The sequence below is a fragment of the Benincasa hispida genome, chromosome 12 (genome assembly GCF_009727055.1).
Source record: "Benincasa hispida cultivar B227 chromosome 12, ASM972705v1, whole genome shotgun sequence".
Lineage (NCBI taxonomy): Eukaryota > Viridiplantae > Streptophyta > Magnoliopsida > Cucurbitales > Cucurbitaceae > Benincasa > Benincasa hispida.
In genome coordinates, this window is record NC_052360.1 from 28268075 (window position 1) to 28281977 (window position 13903).

The 13903-nt window shown below is 27.3% G+C and overlaps 1 protein-coding gene across 2 annotated transcripts; it reads right to left on the reverse strand.

Annotated features, from left to right (window-relative positions):
• Positions 1-8910: 8910 nt before the first annotated feature.
• LOC120092785 (plasmodesmata-located protein 6-like) lies at positions 8911-12483 on the reverse strand. Of its 2 annotated transcripts, none has more exons than XM_039050990.1 (3): positions 11592-12483; positions 9882-10004; positions 8911-9232 (listed from the first exon to the last, which is right to left on the reverse strand). In XM_039050990.1, exons 1-3 carry the CDS (start codon positions 12370-12372, stop codon positions 9192-9194), a joined length of 945 nt encoding a protein of 314 aa, XP_038906918.1. In that variant the 5' UTR covers positions 12373-12483; the 3' UTR covers positions 8911-9191. The 2 variants fall into 2 exon arrangements, with proteins under 2 accessions (XP_038906918.1, XP_038906917.1); XM_039050989.1 differs by having other exon boundaries at positions 9882-10007.
• Between the last annotated feature and the right edge of the window lie 1420 nt (positions 12484-13903).

The window sequence follows — 13903 nt, forward strand, 5'->3', positions numbered from 1 at the left end:
GATCAAGCAAGAATATCATCACATGTGAAGTCACAAGATATTCGATCCATAAATTTAGCCAATCAACTAGAATTGGCTAATTTAGCCCAATTAGTCTTTATTCCATATAACACAAAGTAAGTAAATACAAGTTATTAAGTTATTTTTAATTTGCATTATACACATACTAATATTTCAAAATTATTGCTTATTATAGTTATCATTGGATATTGATAGTAATCAATCTATAAGAAAATTGTGCTTTTTATGTTTTGGACTCTCTTCGAAGTAAGGTTCAGAGGATTTTCATGGAGTTATAAATATGTAAGTGTAATTGAACTTTATTAGCTCTTAATTGAAGTATTTATGTTTAACTAATGTTTTCAAACTATTTAGTGGATTGAAAACATGGCAAGCCAAGCACAATCTCCAACACCATCGGTCTTCACCAAAATGAAAACCTGTAAAGGTAAATTTGCATTCATTTTTTAACAATTTATGTTCATTCGAACATAAGAATAATTGTTTTTAGCTTCTTTATATGCAGTGCCCCCGTCAATTAGATTATGTAGATGCGGGAACTATGTGCAAAAGTATATACACGAAATAATGCATAATCCTACTACTCCCATTACTAGCCTCGTACATAAATTATTTATTTTTTATATACTAGCTTTAATTTAATAAATGGACGTAAACTTATGTTGAATTTATCTTCTTCTTTTTTTTCCTCTTTGTAGTTTAATAAAAAAAAATGCATATACCCAAGGAGAGATTGACGTAATTCGAACCCAATGGACAAGTTTTGTTGGCCGATTTGTGTAAGGATGTAATTCTTGTTTTTTTGTCTCAATAGAATGTAAATGTTAGCTTAGAATGAATACAAATTTATCTAACCATGATCTGTTTATTGGAAGATTTATGTATAATATTTTTGTGTTCATGGGGTATTTGGTGTTAAGTATTCATGGCATTAGTACTAATTGATATTTGTGAATGAGAGAAATGATGGCTTGGTGCAAGTATTCTATGAAAGTTTGTTATTGTTATGCAAATGTTGTTGATCAGTGTGTTTATTTCATATTTTGATGAGTATATGTAATGGATTGGAAATATTGATTCTTGTTTGTGGATAAATTCATAGGTGAAAGACAAATATTGATGGCTTGCCATGCAAATTTTTTTATACTTTTTAATAAAAAACAAGGATGGACATTTCCTGACCCAACACGAGACATATAATGTCGTTTTTAACTTCTTGACCAAAAAATGGGGCAACGGAATTTTAAAAAAAACAGACAATAATTGATAAAAACGGACAGATCCTGGGCTTCAATGTCGGTTTAGAGGATTTCAATTGATTCTTGGTCTTCAGTTGCAACCGACATTAAAGGGCTAACCGACAATGAAGCCCTTTAATGTCGGTTGGAAATTTCATTAAAGACCTTTAATGTTGGTTGCACCGACATTGAAGACTGTGTTATTAAAGCCCTTTAATGTCGGTTTTAAACCGACATTAAAGGGCTTTAATAACACTATCTTTATTGTCGGTTTAAAACCAATATTAAAACCCGAAATTCTTCTAGTGCACCTTCATCTTTATTTATAGGTACTACTTAGGAGTGGTGAATATTTCAAATATGGATTTATTTCAAGTAATATAGATTTTACTTCTTTTTCTTGTTTGTACTCTATCTTAGGATTGATTTATCCTTTTTGCTATAATTGTGCTTAGTTTTGGCAGATTTTTTTTTTTATTTGAATAGTTGGATCAAAGGCAAGGTAATGAATTCCAACCTCTTGTTTGTACAACTTGACATTTTTAGTTGTGCTACTAATTTGAAGAGTTGAAATTTGAAGCATATTGATAGTTGTTCCTTGGTTTTGAAGGATCAAGAGAACTATTGTTTCAATTTTGAACTATTGCTTTAATTTTGGTTATACTTTGGCAGTTCTGATGAACTTGTTGCTATAATTTGAAGCATATGTTCTTTGCATCTTGATTAATTTTACTATCTAACTTTTTCTCCCTTAACCTATTTCATTGTGATGTCATTCTAATTTATCGCTTATTTTTATTGCTGTTGGGGCTTGATTAAATTATAGCTTCTTCAACTCTATGTGCTTCTTGTTGCTTCTGACGCCATGCCAAATAACAATGAATGTTGAAGGATGTCAAACTTTGATTTCTTCATGAGGTCTTGCAGCTGCAAGTACTTGAAATCTCGAATTGGCTTTGATTCATCCACTATTGTTTATATTGCTTTAGATACAACCTATGTTGATGAATTTTTCTGGTTATTGTGATACAACTATATAATAGTTAGGATTAATTCTCTTCCTTGGCAATTTGGTAAAAATCTTCTATATCTCTCATCTCTATAAAAACAATTTTATATGTAAATCTGACAAAAATACCATCCTTTTTTGCATATAGAATGTCATCTGATTGCTTTAAGTTTGCACTTCTAGTTTCACTTTCACCCCAAAAGCAGTTATTTGATAAAAGGTGGTTCTATTTTTCACATACATGCATGTTTGGGATGAACACTTCAAATTTTCAATTATCTAAACTTTTTATTAAGTTTAGTTGCAAGGTACTATTTAGCCTTTGCTTTTGTTTACAATGTCCTATTTTGCATTTTCATTCAAAATTAATTTTATTGTTTAATTATGCTTTCCATTAAGTAAAGTATGTGTAATTTTTTTAATTTAAGTTCCACTTCATTCTTATACTAAGCAACTCATCAAAACAGATATATTTGGTTCATGTATTTCTAAGTTAAGAGGTTTTATTATCTATAATCTACCTAACTTTTCTTAGATTTTGCCATTGTGTTTGAATTTTCAAAATAACTCTTGCAGGAAATTTGTACACTTTTAACTAATTATGTTTTGGATTGAAATGTAGGTTTAGAAGGATTCCAATATAATATAAAAACTGGAATATAGTTTGTGGGTATTTTCATCTCCGGAGAAGAATCTCAAATTAATGTAATGAACTAGTAGCTGACAAATCAAAACTTGAATAGGCTAATATGTCAAGTAAGAAACTCACTTAACTTTAAGTAGTTTATAATCATGATACTTTCCTTAGTAAATTTTGTAACATATTTATTGAAAATTACTTGTTGAATTTATTTTATTGTTGGATAATTGTAAATAAACATGGTATAGTAAGTCAATTAAATAGTTTTATATGATAGTTTAAAGAATGCACATTAACTTATTTGGGACACTAAAGTTCTAGAAGTTTATGATATTAGTTACTATTAATAATAAATAGCAATAAGAAATTGTTATGGAAACCTACCATAGCATTTAAAAAAACTATAAAAACATATATAAAATAAGCATTGCAACAAGTTTATCGTTATGAAAAATGCTATTAAATAACAATCATAACGTTAAAATTATGCAATATAAGGTTTTTTTATAGCATTTTTATCGCGTTAAAAAAATGATATGGAATATTGGGAACTTTTAATAACATGGGTTACCACAACATGTCTAAAACGCTATAAAAAGTCTTTTGTGGCGCTTTTTACCACTATGAAATATGTTATAAAATATCTTTTATAGCATTTTTTTACTGCTACAAAAAACACTATAAAATGCTTTTATAACGTTTTTTTTTATTAACGCTATGAAAATTTTTCATAACATTAAATTTACGCTATCTTAAATTGACTTTTTATAGCCTTTTTTATAGCGTTAAAAAAAACTATAGAAAGTCGAGGATTTTCAATAACATGAGCTACGACAGCAATTCGAAAATGCTATATGCTATTGAAAGTCTACGATAGTATTTTCTTAATGCTATCGTATGTGATATTTGTTGTGAATGAATGAAATATCATGCAACGGAAGACTACAGAATCAATAAGCACTTGAACTATATTTAATTTGAGTTTTAAGCATGATGTTTATATGATAATCAAAAGAGGATTTGAAACACATATTATCTTTGAAGATATCCTTCAAAAATTCGGCTGAGATCCACCAAGATAGAGCTTGAAATATCAAGAGGACTACCACCGAGATCTTTTCTACTATGCTCAAGCAGGAACGTGTGGTGGAAACACTAAATCAAGTTGAACTGATGAAGAACAAGTGAGGGGTATGTAGGGTTTTTAGGTTATCACTTCAACAAGTATAACTCATAATGCTTAATTGATCTTCATGCATGGAGCTTCTATATATAGGTAGAATTCATGCAAACATACAGGATTGCATGAAGAACAGCTCCAGCTTGAAGTTCATCATCAACTAGAAATGGATTTTAGTGACTATCCATCATAACGTGGTTAGTGGATTTTTCCCAAAAATTGGAAAAATCTACTAACCTAAAATGATTTCAAAAATAATTTTTATTTATATTTTTAAATTAGTTTTATAAAATTAATTCAAAAATAATTAATTGAATAAACCTAATTTTAATTGATTTTTAATTAAACTTTTTAATTAAAATAATATTAATTTAATATCTAAATATTAAATTAATAAAATATCAATATCACCAATAAATCAATTTTATATTTTAACCATAATTTAAATATTGATTGATTTTCCAATTTCGTCTAATTTCAATTAAATTAAACATTTATAATTGTATCATATACAATCAATCGAAAACCCCTAAAAATGATTTTGAACATTTTAAATTCATAACCCTAATTTCATACGTCAATATTCAATTTATTATTCTAATTTAATGAGCTAGTAGAGGGACCTAATGGACTTACAGATCATGAGCTTCAACGATCTGTAATTAATTCGTTAAAACACTTTAATCGAATTAATTACTATTTGTTAACTATCAATACATACCACTATAGCTCGATAGTTGCACTCTCCTCACTGTAGATATATTTATATCCATATAAATCATATTTAGTAAGTCGATCCTTCACAGGTCGTTCGTAATTACAGTTGGGTCAAAAATTACCATTTTACCCCTGTAAATACATCTTGTTCCTTAAGTTCTCATTGACCCTCTAATGAATAATTTTTTATACATATTACTATTTATGAATCATGTTCTTCTCTATCATGAGAAGGTGGGCCCCGATTGTTCAAGTCTTGGAATCAGCACTTAAGAGAACAACCTATCTGCTAACCTTAAAATTGATAGGAGTGAATTTCATCTTGTAGGGTTATGTCCCCAGTTATCCATCTGGTCTTATCCTCAAAATGGAAGGCTTATTGAGCAGTGTTGTTGGACTACTCTCACTCATGCAGATCAAAGGATAATCCCGAATAAACAAGAGTTCATAGCTAGCTTAGGATTAAGATCGAGTTATCCTAGGTTACATAAGTATGAAATAGTCAGTTTTTAACAGTAAACGATCGTTATAAAGAAAATGTGACTATTTTGTGGTCTAGTCTATATGCAAATTCATTGCATAAGATGCCCCCACTCACATATCTCTACATGAATTATCTGTGAATCAAGTCATCTTTATTACCTATACAAAATGGGTCGCATTCGATAGTGTTACCAGGATGAGATACCCAATTTCATATATATACTTATAGATCATTTAGGCTATATACTATTAACTTGATCCTGTGTATGTCACCACATAAAGTTAAAGTATTCATACTATAGTCATGGATATGTTTATTGGATTTTCATAATAGAATGCAAAATCAACAACTTTATTGAATAAAATACTCAATAATATTTAGTATTTTATTGATAAATAGAATGTTTAACACAAAATTTACGAATTGCGAGTTCTAGGACATTCTCAACATGTTGTAGTGATAATAAAGGTATTTTTGAATTCTTTTTGAAAGTTTAAAGTGCTTTTGAAACTATTGAAAGTTCATGAATATTTTTTACACAAAGTACAAAATATAAGGACATTTTTAATGATTTAGTTTTTTTTTTTTTTTTTTTTTGAAGTGTTTCATCTTATATGATTCAAACAAGAAAATTTTGAAAACAAACATGGTTCTATATGTTTTTATGGTCTCCAGATTTTGGATTTGAAATTTTTAAATATAAAATTATATATAGAGAGAGTGGGTATTCCATGTTATAAATTTAATTATTTTTTTATTAAATTAAAATTTGTATAATATAATATATTAGAACTTATATGATATTGTAAAATAATAAGTATAAACACAAATGAAGTTCATAAATTAAAATAGTTATAGTTTGTATTCCACTTGATATTAAGTGGGTAATTAAATAAAACTAGTTTTAAAGGTTTATAAAGATATTATCAAATACATTTTGAGTAATGAGATCTGATTTTTGAATAAATTACTAAACATATATATAATAACATAAATACAACTTTACTTTCGTTGAATTTTTTTTTTTTTTTCAAACTGCTTACCAACAAACAAACTTGAAATATTAGTTGAGTTTATTATAAAAAGTGAGTTTATAATATGATTCTAAATCATTGAGAATTTGGGGCACACTAATAAAATCATGGGAAATAAAATAGTTGATATATCAACATCTCCTAAGTTTGAGAATCCATTTCAAAGATTGGGACAGGAAGGATAGCCAAAAAGTGAGTTTTTCTAAGGTTTAAAAAGCAAAACCTAAAGATATAATATGAATAATGGATGAGAGAGGTGAGATGAGATTATAATTTGTATGGTTCTCACATAATTACTTCCCTACCACCTTTTTTTTTTTTCATTGTCATGATAGTGATGAGAGAGATAATGACAGTTTTTTTTATGCCTTATTTTAATGACTAACTCCATAAGTTCCAAAGGAGGTAATCTACCTACTTTATCCTTATACGTTCAAAAGTCGTAATATTACCATTGACTTTTCATAAACATTTCAAGATTGTTTTAAGACGTAGAATAGTGTTGCAGTGATCTGAAATGAAAATGTCGGTTTACCACACTGTTCTAGTTCGATCATCACCACACTATTTTAGGTCTTAATTTTCATTCAAAAATTCTATCGAGATAGCAAGTTGGACTACATATCTTTAATTGCATCCATAACTCCATATTAAAAATGGGCAAAATACATTTATTGTTAAAAGATCTTGATAAGAATTGAGGTTTATAGCTATTAAATTGTGGGCAAAATTGGTAAATGAATAGAATAGGTATCTTTTTCAATAACCCTTTTGAAGGGCAATTACCCAAACCCACTTTTTGGTTATGGATTGAGTAAAAGACATCTTGGTCAATTCATAGGTTGGCAGATGTGATAGAGCAATTATTCAACTTTGATTCACCTTTTTTTTAATGAAAATTGGACAACTAGGTCCTTTTATTCATTTGAGTCATATTAATTTAATAAATATTGTATTTTGAATAACTTGTGAAAAGATTTTTTTTTTCCAATAAATAACATCTAGGTTTTTATGAACTTTGTAAAGAATAGTAATTTAAAATGTGTTTAGTAAAGCTTATGAAATGATTTTTTAGATTAGGATAAATTATAAAAAAATATCCTTGAACTTGTTTAAAAAATGCTCTTATACTTTCAAAAGTTGTAATATTATCCTTGAACTTTTATAAACATTTCAAAAATACCCTCGAGTAGAAATTCATTAGAATTTAGATGGAAATTGAAATGTGAAATGGTGTAGTAAATGACATAGAATGAAATTTTGAATCATCACATCGTTTTAGGTCATCCTCACAAGTTCTAATTCCCGATTTTTATTCGAAATTCTAAAGAATTCATTCTCCAAAGGTAGTTTTGAAACATTTATGAAAGTTGAGCGGTAATATTGCAACTTTTAAAAGTATAGGAGTATTTTTTAAACAAAAAGGAAAGTTCAAGGTTATTTGTTATAATTTAGTCTTTAGATTTTAATTTTTTTAAAAGTTAAAACTCATTTTTGGATAATATATATTTTTCAAATGTGTATACAACAATGGTTGTTGAAGTAATAAACTATTTAATTAAGTTTTTTTTATTTATTAAGATTAAAAAAAACATTTTCGATCATTCAGAACCATTCAATTGACTATACTAACACATACTAATTTTTCTATACTATTTTACTGGAAAATGATCTTTTTAAAAGATATCTCTCTCGAATTATTTCAAACACACTAGAATTTTTTGGATTGAAATTTTTTATCTATATAATTTATGTTTAGATTAAGAAGAGATACGTTATATGAATTATTGAAATTTGTGCATTTTTCGTACAATATAGAAATGGATGAAGATTTAAATCACAAACTTCTTAATCATTTACACGTAATTTATGATGTTGAACTAAGTAGTCTTGACTTAAAAGTTTGTGTATTATGCGTGTTTGGTTTGTAGGTTAAAAGATTTACGTAAAGGTTGAAATATGTAATAAAAAAAAGCATCATTTAATATGAATGTATGCTACAAGATTATTAAAGTTTGTAGTATGAAATAAGCAAAACTCACATACAAAACATATATAGACTCAATTTTTTAACATCAAACTTAAATTTCATTGGTCAAAGTTGTCTCGATTAAGTTCAGAAACTTTTAAGTTTTTGCGGCTAACGATTTGTCCAATTTTAAAAATTAATCGATTTATTAGACATATAAATTTAAAATTTGTATCTAAAAAACTTTAAATTTTCAATTTTGTAACTAGTAGATCCAGAGTTAAAAATTCAAAAGTCTAGGAACTAAAACCTATTAGTAACCATCTCATTTTTTTTTTCTTTTTAATTTTTATTTTTTAGAATTAAGCATATTTTTTCTCAATTTCTTACAATGAAGAATTTTCAAAAATAGAAAGATAAGAAAAACTATTTACACAAAATAACACAATTTTAATATTCTTTGACAGAGATTGATAGAAGCTTTTTTTTTTTTTTTGCTATTTCTATAAATAGTTTGATATTTTTTGTATCTGTGTTTCCTTTATTATTATTATTATTATTCAAAACTTGGCTGAATTTTTTAAAACATCGTAAAAATTTAACCTCATAAAATGCGCATTTTTAAAAAAATTTGTAAGAAATATTGGTGAAGACCTAAGTTATACATATATACAACATCAATATTATAACATAAAAGCAAATATGGAAAGAGAGGCTGAAAAATCAAGTGGGAAAATGTTGTAGCTTTCTTTTTTCTTTCTTCTTCTTCTTATAATTCTCTGTTGAATCTTCTTGTCTTTGCTTCTGCTGAGGCCCCTTCCTTCTTCTTGCATACACTTTCTTTTAATTAAACTCTTTTATTTTTTCAGACCAACAAAAATCAAAGTATAGAGAGAAAATTATACCCAGAAAGCTGTGAAATTACAGATTTGGCCACAACCTGCATAATCAAATATGGGAATTTAATCCTAAGAAAATATATAATAACACAATGCCTTAAAAAGTTTTAAATTCTCTCTTAATCTTTTTATTTGATTAAAAAAGAATCATCTATTGAAATACCTAACACATAAAATAAGGCTTCACCATTTTGTTTTTGTACTATGTTTTGTTTTCTTGTAATTTTTTGGGTAAATACTTTTTTTTTTTCCTTTAAAATTGTATTTTTTATTTTCAAAAATTATATATCAAATAGTTATTAAATAGAATTGAAAAGATTAGGTAACTTCAACACTCTTTTTTAGACAAATTTTAAATGAAGTATGTATTGTTACGTAATTATATATCGCCATTATATATGTATGATTTGATTATACTATTTCAATTTTCCTCTCCTAAGTAAGTGGTCTCAATTTTGTCTCTAATATTTTGAAATATTTAATTTTTTTTTAAAAAAAAACATCAAGATAGATAAATGATAGTTTGTATAATTTAGCCCATAAAACCTTATTCATATTTTAAAATTTTAAAAAAAAAAAAAAATACATAAACAAGAATCAAATAAAAACTAAATTTAAAAACTCAAGAATAGAATAGTAAAATTTGAAATATAAGACTACATAGAAATTAAACTCGAAACCAAGAAGTACCTTTTCCCTTTTCACATTTTTTGTTGAGGTAAGTGATGAATAAGATGAGCAAGGCAACCGCTGCAATGAGTCCAATAATTATTGCTAATGTCTTGTTCGTCTCATTGTCATTGTCCTTTGAGTCTGCTGCCAATATATTACTCCAACTAATCACTTTTTTTTTTAATGGAAAATCATTTTTTAAATTCTCTCTCATCTATTGGAACCTAGTAATTCATTTGTGTTTTAAAAAATAATTATTTTCAAATAAAAAAAATGAATACCTTATTTATAAATATAGTAAAATGTCATTATTATAGACTGCGATAGACCATGATAGACATCTATTGTGATATATCTGTTAGTGTCAGAGATAGATCGTGGATATTTTATTATATTTTGAAAATAATTTCAGCAGTTTTACTATTTCAAACAATTACTTTTTAAAAAAATTGGTAAATTATGTGAATACAATTAAATAAAATAAGTTGTCCAACTTTAAATGCATGTTTACTAAAATTTGTTCTAAAAAACAAGGATCTACTATTAGGATAATCTCCTTTAGTTTAATTTGAGTTATCGTTTCAATTCTACTCAACTATAATTTTATATTCATATTTAATTATTAATTATTTTTTTAGGTATATAGAAAAAAAAGCAAAAAAGTTGTTGAAGTAAAAGATGGGTTGAAAGACAAATATATAAAGAATAATATTTGGCATATTAAAGGTGCAAAGTCACTTGATTTAAGGACACATTATCTTATTTTATTGCCATTTTCTTCCAAAGAATAAGAAAAGTCTTTGGGAGTGTAATTTGAATATTCTTTCTTCATTTTTTTTCCTAATTTTGAACATTTTTGTTTGTTTTATAATAATGTCACTAATGTGAAAAGGTACAAAATATTTTAGAAAAATGACTTTACATTACAAGTAAACTACCCACTAGAATTCATTTTTTTTTTTTTTTAGAAGTACCCACTACGATATTAAAATTCCACAAATAAGTTGAAACTAGAAAATATTTTAATATCTTTTTAATATTAATTTAAAAAATTTTAATCTAGCTGAATTTTAAGAAAATTAGAAAAAAAAAAGGGGGTTTTGGAGAACTAGTTTCGAAATACAGCTACCCCATTTACAAGGGTCATCGTTTTATTTTATTATAAATTTTTATTCGTAGTTATTCATATTCTCCTTCCAAACAATCTTAAAAAAATTACACATGAAGCCCTTCACCAAATTGACCTATCAAAAGAGTCCTAAAGTAAAAATAAAAACAATTTTAAAAGAAAAATGAAATATTGAATTATTTAAAAAGATATTAAAATTTTTCACTTAAACAATTTTAAAAGAAAAAAGATATTAAAAAGAAAGCCCATTTGATTTTTTATTAAAAAAAAAAAAATTCACTTACAAATTTCATTTTTAGTCAATTTGATTTAACTTTTTAATTATTTAATTTTGAAAATAAATCATTTTTTAAAAAAATATTTTTTTAGAAAATAATTTTTTATCTGTGAATCCAAACATGATTTTAGTCTAATTCAAGATAAAAAAAAATTCAAAAATTTATTTTCATTTTTAATATTAAACAAATACTTCAAAAGGCCAAGTTTTCAAAATTATAAAACTAAAACCAAAATCATTTTCAATTGCAAATATATGAGTTCAAATTTTAAAACCATATTAAGCAAGAAAGGTAAAAAAAAAAAAAAAAAAATTGACTTACTATTTCCATTTCCATTAGCATTTGCATTTCCAAATCCTAACCCATTTCCATTATCTTGCGCGTGGGCTGCACCTCTAGTAAAGCGCGCGTAGCATTTAGCCAAAAACAAATCCCCCCAAGCGGAAGGCCCACAAGCGGATTTGAGCTGTCCGATGGCGTCAGAGATGCAATCCTGACACTCGCTCACACTCAAATCCCCAACGCACTGAGCCACAGTCCGTACATCTCCGGACCCACCTGTTTTGTAGGTCCCACCGCTGCTAACCAAATACGCCAGCGCAGCATCAAGCCCAGTCAACGTGTCCACGTCAGACCCAATCGACGGCCCACATTTCTTCACCACAACCGTCTTATCCTCTACTCCAAAGAAGCTTTTGTTGTCGTACTTGACGAAACACCCCTCCAACTGCAACGCGCCGCCGCACGCGTCGCTGCAGATGGTCCCGAGACGGCTCACCGCTCCGGCAATGCACTGAGAGCAGTCACCGGAGTTGAGGTCTCCCCGGCATTGGTAGAGGCCGTAGATGGTGTCTTGTGGGGCGGAGCCGATGACAGTGAAGTTGCCGTAGGCGGCGGAAGTGGCGGCGGCGACGAGGCGGCTAAGGAGTAAGTTGAGATTGGAATCGTAGGGTGAATTGGGAATGTATTTTTGGACCGTGCAGCCGCCGAAGACGAAGGTGTCTAAGGAAGCGGAGGATGAAGGAGGTGTCAGAATTGCGGTGGCTCCGTACAGAAATATCAGAAAGAAAGAGAAAGGAAGTCGTTTTTCACTTCCCGACATGTCGAAAGAGAGAGGGATTTTGCAGAGAGAATTTAGGTGGAGAAGACGATTATCGGAAAAGGAGATTGGTAATTTACTTTCTTTAAGCCCCGTTAGAGCTTAACTTTACAAATATATAAAATAAATTGATGTTATTATTATATTATATTATATTATATTATAAAGTTTACGTAAAAAGGAAGAAGCAAAATTATATACAAGAAAAAAAAAAATCAATGTTGACTGCCCTCGTATGTTTGTATTGATTTTTATCTGTCACCTTTCAATTTCGTCAAATTGTATGTTAAATCTAGATAAGGTTCGTATTATAGGATTAATATCACATAGAATATATATATATATATATATATATATATATATAACATGATACACATGAGATAAACTGAACCCAAAAATCTCAATGTAATCCCCTTAAAATGATTTTACTCACTATAATGCTTGAGTAATTATTTCTCATGATAGATCTTCAAGATCCAACGAACTATAATTTGTAAAAATAAACTAAGCTTGAACAAATTGACAAAAATGGTGAAATGTTTTATGGGAGAAAAATGATCGTAAAAAAGGTTTTAAAGTGAAATATGAAAAAAAAAAATACATATTTATAGATTATTTATGGTCATTTAAATAGCATGTTATTTTTTCAAGTTGATTAATTACAAAAAAGACATAATCATTTGTGAAACAATGCGTCTCTACACGAATAGTCACATACAATTTATTCCAATAATTTGCAATCTTATTTCAAACTTTTGAGTATTACAATATTTCAACATTTCTTTCTTACTTTAATGAATTATAAAACATATAAACGATGTGATATTGATAAATTTTTTGAAAAAGATAGCGAGCATTCCTATTTTTCTTTGGTTAAAATTTTTGGAATTTTAGCAAATTTATTCTATTGTTAATTTGTACCATGGTAAATCTTAATCTTATGCAATTGCAAAGTATTTTTACATTAGATAATTTACGAATACTTTTATGTTCTTTTTTTTGTTGTTGAAATTAATGGAAGCAAAAATTGAGTAAATAGTAAAAATTGCCACACTTATTTTAATTTTGGATTTAACTCAGTGATAATCTGAAAAATTAAAGGTCAAACTTGATTTTTTTTTTTCAAACACATATTAGATTTAATCTACCATGGTGTTCAATAGCTTCAATACTAAATACTTTAAAATATTTTAATTATTAAAGCAATTAATCTTCAATTTTGTACATGATAAGTTTTATTATCCATTGTATTACTTTCCAGAATTACAAAATTGGAAGTTTAGAGAATTGTTAAAAACTTTGTTTTGTAGGTATAGAAAATTTAATTACAATTACAACTTTAAAGATTAAGGTTGATCTAGAGAAATTTGATAAACACGAATTTGAAAGTTGTTAGAGATTTAAAAAAGTATATTTAAAAATATAAAAACTATTCAAGGGATTAAAAGTTGAAAGTTGAAACTTTAAAATATAAAAATATAAACACGAATTTGAAAGTTGTTTTTTAGTATATTTATTAATTAAAAAAATGCTA

Coding starts and splice junctions, on each gene's coding strand:
- LOC120092785 (XM_039050989.1), bottom strand. CDS start 12,372: ATGTCGGGAAGTGAAAAACGACTTCCTTTCTCTTTCTTTCTGATATTT. Junction 10,008..11,591: donor TGCTAATGGAAATGGAAATA/GTAAGTCAATTT, acceptor ATATATTGGCAG/CAGACTCAAAGGACAATGAC. Junction 9,233..9,881: donor AAAATGTGAAAAGGGAAAAG/GTACTTCTTGGT, acceptor TTGATTATGCAG/GTTGTGGCCAAATCTGTAAT.